The following is an 8,284-nucleotide window of genomic DNA, read 5'->3' as shown; positions in this document are numbered from 1 at the left end:
GACATTTTGTTTAATTATTAAAAAGAAAATTCCATATAGGGTCTATATACAACCAGAAACCAAAGTGTATTTCCTCAGGGAAACCCCACAAATCATTATAAATTTCGTTGTATCAGACTATCAATGATAAGCTGTGCTATCTGAAACTGTGGCGCGAACTACTTTAAGTACATCTTTGTTGATATGCACAAGCACAAAAACGTACTAAAAAGTTGAAACACGAGAGGGTAAAGCTCAGTGGGGCAGTGAGTGGCAAGCCCACTAGAAACAGTTCCCCTCGCCGCCCTTGGGCATCTACTACCGCACCATGTAATGCCATATTGGCAGGAGATGTCCATCAGGAAAAGCAGAGCATGCTTTGCTCGCCACATTTGTGCTAAGCTTTCCAGTTGTGGCATCACAGCACACCATTTGTCCTAAACATCTCAACCTGATAAAGTTACGTCCCATGGAATCTAGTAATATATACCGTATATGCAAAAGCATCAAGAACAGAAGAACCAGGAGACGACAACTAGTCCCCAAATGTGATATTTGCAAATGAGCAGCTAAGCTGCTAAAGGAAAGGGTCCGGCCCGACATGCCGAGTGCAGAATTGAATATTGGAACATTCTGTGAGGTGCTTGATGCTCACCAGCTCCTCGAAATTCTTCTCCAAATTGCACTTGAAAAGCTAATGAAATGGGAGCGGCTCTTCCTGTAAAGGCAAAGGAACGAATGGGATCCAGATCAACCAACTGAGCATACAGAAAATAATTCAAGCAATCACAGGACCAAACAAAAGACACAATGTTACGTCAGTGGAGTAACTTGAATCAGGTTTGTGTGGCTCACACTATTGGAAGAGGGACATGGCAAGGACTTGCAACATAAAGAAAATCTGTTGAAGGTGCGATGGAGCGGCCATTGACGTAAAGGTCACAATCAACAAGTAGCACTTCTTTATGGTTATGCTTATGCAGTGTCCAATAAGCGCAATAAGCACAGGAACAAGTAAATCCACGTGAATCTAAGGCAACAAGTGGCCGATTCAGTTCTCAACTTTCAAACAGTTTATACCTTACTTGATGAGTCACTCTAAAGAGCTATGAGAGGAAGAGTCGAAATCAGAACACGGGATCCTGCCATATAAAGCAGGTGGATTTTGGACAGCACAATCACACACACGACCAACCGAAGAAAACTATAATGACAACTTTAGAATAAAGGAGGCTACAAACCACCATTATGCATACAAGTAGAAAGAGGCATATTTGATGGTTGCTCTTCATATTCAATTGTTAGTATTGTAGGCCCTTAGCACAGCTACTGGCAAACAGATCATGCAGAGCTGGTAACTGAATACAATCAGTAAAAAAAAACATGTTGTATTCAATCATTAGCCAAACCAAATTAAACAGATTAACCAGGTCTTGAGAAGATTAGTACATAACAAACCGAGTGCCTGGTCTACAAGATCACACAGTTGAGTGAACAAATAAGATCAGACATGCTTCACAAGATCTACAGTCCATCATAAAAGAAACTCATCAGAATTTGATGTTCTCAAAATCTGTGACTGGTAAATGTCCCAAGTCCTAACACCTTCAGCTTCTAAGTAGAGTAAGTATATAGTGCAAATAAATAAATAAATCATATCACCAGAACCTAAAGACTGCGCATAAGAAATTTCCAGTCACAACTAATGATTCATACCAGACACTTCCAAGAAAACTCCATGTTCGAAAAGTTTGACTATCCATCAAGTTCTAAATTATTGAATCAACGAAATCTATTGAATAGAAAGTCAATGAACACTTAACCGATATCAAGTTGGAAAGGATAAAAGTGCCAAACAAATTGTATCTGTCCTCCATAAGAGAAACTGATATGAGCCATATGCCTATTAAACATGTAGTTTCTCCAAATTAGGTGTATTCAGATGGATGTGTAAACGAAAGACTGAAGGGTTAAAGGAAAAAACTTCCAAAAAATTATGTTTGATTATACCAAAATTAAATAAAATACAACAAGATTACACTCACAGGCTCCATGATGGGCTCCCATCAGTGTGATGCGCATTCTAGACCCCGGGGCAAATAAGAGGTTATGGCCCAACTTGGTGCATGCAGCCTGAAGTCCTTTGAGAAAATCACTTGGAACTTGGGCCTTTAAACATGGTCTGCGTACACCCTGAATGATCTCCCTCGTTTCAAACCAGGGGAAAACCAGTCTAAGACACACGATGAACATTGATCCTGGAACTACTTCAGGCTTTGTTCGGTTACACCTCCTCACAGGGGGATTGGGGTGGATTGGAGGAGGTTTTGACTTGTACAGGGTCTAATCCCTGCCAATCCCTGCCAAACCCTTCTATTTTCCCTGTCAACTGAACAGGCCCTCAGGGGGCTGGCAGATGAGCAAATACTATGGTTCTAGGCATGTTGAACAATGAAAACTATCTGAACTAATCTATGCATGAGTGGTCAATTATCCTTGAGTCTTGATGCATGAATGGAATAATCATCAGTAAATAATACTCCCTCTGTCTGTTTATAGGCCACTTAGTAGTAGTACCATAGACAGAGTCAGTATGTATCATGTCCATAGAACAAGCTAAAGTTAAATGATGTTTGCCCAATTCCTATGACAGGGGCATACAACACATTGAGGGTGACAAACCAGCGATGCTATCAACGCCAGACCATTGAGATATTATAGTGTTCTGCATTGAAATTCACATGACGGAATACAGCATTTCAGCAAGTAAATAAAGAATCAAACATGAATTGCCAATTGGCCATGTAGCGATTGGCCGACAAGCTTGACCTAAAGGGCAGCCCGGTGCGCGTAGCTCCCGCTTGCGCAGGGTCCGGGGAAGGGTCTGACTGCTTTGGGTCTATAGTATGCAGCCTTTCCCTACATTTCTGCAAGAGGCTGTTTCCAGGACTCAAACCCGTGACCGGCCGACAAGCTGACCTTCTAGAACAAAAACAGAAGGAACATAAATCACAGCTATCATATGAAAATAGCTACTACTATATCACCCAAAGCTCCATTTATCATTTGAACAGATATTTCACAATCTGAGATTGAAATGGCACTGCCACCAATTACAGCTACCACATCAAGAAAGCTAAACGGGACATGCATTTACTAACTTCAAAAATCTGCGGCAGTGATGTAATTGACGACTTATACATATGAAACAAAAAGGTAACACCCACAAATCCTGTCAGGATGGATGGAAATAATCAGACTTGTTCGATGCATGTGAGTACTGCTCCCATTGAAATCCAATATAAACAAGAAGCAGGTATCTTCCAATATCAAGCCCAGAAGACAGAATAACACTCCACACTTCCTTGAAGGTCTGGCTCACTTTTTGCAGAACTAACACTCAACAATTCCACTGAATTCATACACAAAAAATGGTGTACTATACTTGCAATAATAGCAAGAGATGTTATGAACTTATGATACAAGTGATACTGTATCCTCAGCGTCAACAAACTAATTATCCACAAAAACAAGAAACAGATTATCTCCACAACAGATCAAGTAAACGACTGAAAGAATGAACCTGTTTTGCATAGGCTCAGTGCCGAGGGCTCGGGCTCCGTCTGGCAATGCCAACACCGCTAGAGAAAATGCCAGCGAAGGCCTGCAGGTTCTCGTCAGAGGGGCTGGTGTGAATCTTTCTCGGGAATGGTAAGACACAAGGCCCGCAAAACATCACCCCGCCCATGTACGTGTTCTCATCCTCCCCCTCCTGATCGCTGGCATCGTCTTCACGCTTGTTACTTGGCTTCACCGCAACCTGCTGGTTGTCCGATCCTTTATTGTTAGGCTTCACCGAGGCCTGCAGCTTCTTGGGCGTGAGCACCTTAGGAGAAGGTGGGGGTGTTGGGTGCGCGCGGTTGAGGACGCGCAGCACGCGGCCTGAGATCGGCGCCGTGGAGAGGCTGCTGATGGCAACGGCAGGGGGTAGGCCGCTGAGAGAGACGGCGGGGGAGAAGCTGAGGGCGTGGGAGGCCGCCGGAGAGGGCGGCGCAGCGACCAGGCTAGCGGCCACATTGAGGAGGCCGTGGACGCGGCCGGAGGGGCGTCGGACGCCGACGGCGAACATGGCTGGGGACCCAACGGGGCGGGACAGGAGGCAGTTGTCGCCGAGGAGGAACCGCGCGGATCCGATCAGGGAGTCCCCGCCGATGTGCCAGGCCCCGTTCGGTGAGGCGTAGATCTCCACGGTGACGGCAGCGCGGGAATCCTCGGCGAGCGCGGCTTCGTGCACGCGGAAGAGGAACCGCTCGTGCCAAGCCGGATCGGGGCCGCCAGAGCGGTCGGGTTGCGTCTGGAGCCTGTGCGCGGTGTCAACCCACGCCACGGCGTACGCCTGCAACCGCCGCCGAAGTCCAGAAGGCGGCTTCAGCCCCTGCGCGGAGATGATGGTGACCTCCAGAAGCCGCTCGCCCTCCGGGAGCCCCAGGCCGGCCTCCTCGTCCGGCGCCTCCATCGCCGGCGAGCGGCGGCGCTAGGGTTTCTTGCTCGGGGAAGAGAGGGGTCGCGAAACGAGGCGGCGGCGAGATTTGAGGCTCGCCCCCCTCTCCCCCTTCGGTCGTCTCGGTGGGATTTTGAACGAACGGTGGATCCGAGCAGGTATCGTGCGATCCGGTGGTTATGAAGGAATCCTGCCAACTGGTGGTGATTGATTGGGCGTCTGAGCGGGAGTCTGCGCCGTTTGAGATGCGATTGACAAATGTGAGAGCATCTGCAATTTCATCATCCCTTTGAGCACATTGTGACGCCCCAATTTAAATATACACTAATCATACATGTAAATATGTACGACCGAGATCAAGGACTTACGGAAAGATATCATAACATAACTCTAGACATAAACTAAAATAATACAAGCTTTATATTACAAGCCGGGGCATCGATGGCTCGAATACATAAGCTCGAAAACACAAGAGTCAGCGAAAGCAATAATATCTGAACACAGACATTAAGTTAAACAAGTTGCCATAAGATTGCTAGCACAAACTGGGATACAGATCGAAAAAGGCGCAGGCCTACTGACTGGGATCCTCCTAAACTACTCCTGGTCGTCGGCGGCCTGCACGTAGTAGTAGGCACCCTCGGTACAGTAGGGGTCGTCGTCGACGGTGGCGTCTGGCTCCTGGGCTCCAACATCTGGTCGTAGCAACCAGGTATAGAAAGGGGGAAAGGGGGAGCAAAGCAACCGTGAGTACTCATCCAAAGTACTCGCAAGTAAAGATCTACACTACATATGCATTGGTACCAATGAAATGGGTAGTATTTGTGAACTGAACTACAGAATGGTAGAATAAGAGAGGGATAGCTAGTCCTATCGAAGACTACGCTTCTGGCAACCTCCATATTGAAGCATGTAGAAGAGAGTAGCTGGTAAGTTCACCAAGTATCAACGTATAGCATAATCCTATCTGGCGATCCTCCCCTCGTCGCCCTGTGGGAAAGCGATCACCGGGTTGTATCTGGAACTTGTAAGAGGTGTGTTTTATTAAGTATCTGGTTCTAGTTGTGATAAGGTCTAAGTACAATTCCGAGTCATCCTTTTACCGAGGGACACGGTTATTCGAATAGATAAACTTCCCTGCAGGGATGCACCACATTACCCAACACGCTCGATCCCTCTGGTCGGGCACACTTTCCTGGATCATACCCGGCCTCAGAAGATCAACACGTCGCAACCCTGCCTAGACACAACAGAGAGGTCAGCACACCGGTCAAAATCCTAAGCGCGCAGGGGTCTGGGCCCATAGCCCGTTGCACACCTACATATTGCGTACGCGGCCGGTGAGCAGACCTAGCAACCTCCATTCCAAAGGAAGTTGTGTTACACGGTCCAACCCGGCACGCGCCGCTGAGTCGCTGACGTCAAGAAGGCTTCGGCTGATACCACAACGTCGAGTGCCCATAGCTATTCCTGCGTAGTTGGTTAGTGTGTATAGGCCAGTGGCCAGACTCAGAACAAATATCCATATCTCGTTAAATGTGTTATTTTAAAATAACAACAGACGCTGACCAGGGACCCGGCCCACTTGTCTCCTAGGGGGTCGCAACCTGCCCTGTCGCTCCGCCACAAAGTAACCATCAGGGGGCTGCCGGGAACCCAGACCCACCACTACCTGGGTGGAACCACCTCCCCTTCAGCCCCCATCTCCGAATCATCCACATAGATAATGTAAAAGTATATAATATATGTACCCATAATCACCTCCCAAAGTGATCACGGCCCAGTAGTGTAGCATGGCAGACGGGCAAGAGTGTAAGGTCACTGATGATAAACTAGCAACCTATACTAAGCATTTAGGATTGCACGTAAAGGTATCAACAGTAGTAACAAGGACATGCTATGCAGCAGTATATGATCAAATCGATGAAACCGTAACACTACTTTAATGCAAGCAGTGGAGGGAAAGAGTAGGCGATATCAGGATGAACAAGGAGGGTTGGCTTGCCTGGTTGCTCTAGCAAGAAGGAGGGGTCGTCGTCGATGTAGTCGATCACAGGGGTATCGACAGCGGTCTCGGGGTCTACCGGAAAAAGTAACGGAGGGGGAACATAATAAATAACAGAGCAATCAAAGCATCACAAAGCATAACATGGCAATACGCGGTGCTACGGGTGACCTAACGCAGTAGTAGGCGATACCGGCGAAGGGGGGAAACATCTGGGAAAGTATTCCCGGTGTTTCGCGTTTTCAGACAAACAGGCCGGAGGGGGAAGGTTGTAGGTTCGCTATGCTAGGGACATGCGGCGGACGAACGAACTGCGTATTCGGATTCGTAACGTTTTTCTGGTCAACTTTCATGTATAAAGTATTTTCATCTGACTTATGAATTATTTTATATTAATTTCATTCTGGAATTTATTATTAATTTGAAATTTAGTTGGAAAAATGCTAGGTGTACACCAGAAGTGTACCCAGCAATGCAACAGAGAGGCTAATTGGTGGGGTCAGTGAGCTGAGTCAGCAGCCCAGTCAGCAGTCAACATTTTGACCGCTGACTCGTCAACTAGGTCAAAGGGGCCCACATGTCATTGACTGGGTCAAATCCAGTCAGCAGTTTGACTGGGCAACTATACAGTGGGGGCCCATATGTCAGTGGCACCTATTATATTTAAAAGGGTGATGACCCACAAGTATAGGGGATCAATTGTAACTCTTTTCAATAAGTAAGAGTGCCGAACCCAACGAGGAGCGGAAGGAAATGACAAGTAGTTTTCAGTAAGGTAGTGTCTGCAAGTGCTGAAATTGTAAGTAGCGAGTAGTTTGATGGCGAGGTAATTTGTAATGAACAAGTAACGATAATTGTAACAAGTATGCAGCAAGGTAGCCCAATCCTTTTGAGGCAAATAACAGGCCAAAACGATTTCTTATAATGAGCAAAGCGTTCTTGAGGGTACACGGGAATTTCATCTACTCACTTTCATCATATTGGTTTGATTTGTGTTCGCTACTTTGATAATTTGATATGTGGGTGGACCGGTGCTTAGGTGCTGTTCTTACTTGAACAAACCTCCTACTTATGATTAACCCTCCCGCAAGCATCCACAACTACGAGAAAAGTATTAAAAATAAATTCTAACCATAGCATTAAACTATAGGATCCAATCGGTCCCTTACGGAATAGTGCATAAATAGGGATTTAAGTTTCTATCACTCTCGCAACCCACCATTGATAACCCACAAGTATAGAGGATCAATTGTAGCCTCTTTCGATAAGTAAAAGTGTCGAACCCAACGAGGAGCTAAAGGTAGAACAAATATTCCCTCAAGTTCTATCGACCACCGATACAACTCTATGCACGCTTAACGTTCGCTTTACCTAGAACAAGTATGAAACTAGAAGTACTTTGTAGGTGTGATAGGATAGGTTTGCAAGATAATAAAGAGCGCGTAAATAAAAGCTAGGGGCTGTTTAGATAAAGACACAACTAAATTAGTTTCAGTAGAGAGCTTTTTGTCACGAGAAAGTTATTTGTCCCTAGGCAATCGATAACTAGACCGGTAATTATTATTGCAAATTTATTTGAGGGAGAGGCATAAGCTAACATATTTTCTCTTCTTGGATCGTATGCACTTATGATTGGAACTCTAGCAAGCATCCACAACTACTAATGATCATTAAGGTAAAACCCAACCATAGCATTAAAGTATCAAGTCCTCTTTATTCCCATACGCAAACAACCTACTTACTCGGGTCTGTGCTTCTGTCACTCACGCCACCCACCATAAGCAAATCGTGAACATATT

The 8,284-nt window shown here is 46.0% G+C and overlaps 1 protein-coding gene across 1 annotated transcript; it reads right to left on the bottom strand.

Annotated features, from left to right (window-relative positions):
* Positions 1-331: 331 nt before the first annotated feature.
* LOC125544270 (uncharacterized) lies at positions 332-4,650 on the bottom strand. Its single transcript, XM_048707884.2, has 2 exons — positions 3,563-4,650; positions 332-697 (listed from the first exon to the last, which is right to left on the bottom strand). The coding sequence occupies exon 1, from the start codon at positions 4,493-4,495 to the stop codon at positions 3,578-3,580; it is 918 nt and encodes a 305-aa protein (XP_048563841.1). The 5' UTR covers positions 4,496-4,650; the 3' UTR covers positions 332-697; positions 3,563-3,577.
* Between the last annotated feature and the right edge of the window lie 3,634 nt (positions 4,651-8,284).

The sequence above is a fragment of the Triticum urartu genome, chromosome 3A (assembly GCF_056163025.1).
Source record: "Triticum urartu cultivar PI428250 chromosome 3A, HENAU_Tu73, whole genome shotgun sequence".
Taxonomy (NCBI): Eukaryota; Viridiplantae; Streptophyta; class Magnoliopsida; order Poales; family Poaceae; genus Triticum; species Triticum urartu.
Note: the sequence above shows the minus strand (reverse complement) of the source record. Positions and strands in the feature narration are given on the sequence as shown.

Coding starts and splice junctions, on each gene's coding strand:
- LOC125544270 (XM_048707884.2), bottom strand. CDS start 4,495: ATGGAGGCGCCGGACGAGGAGGCCGGCCTGGGGCTCCCGGAGGGCGAG.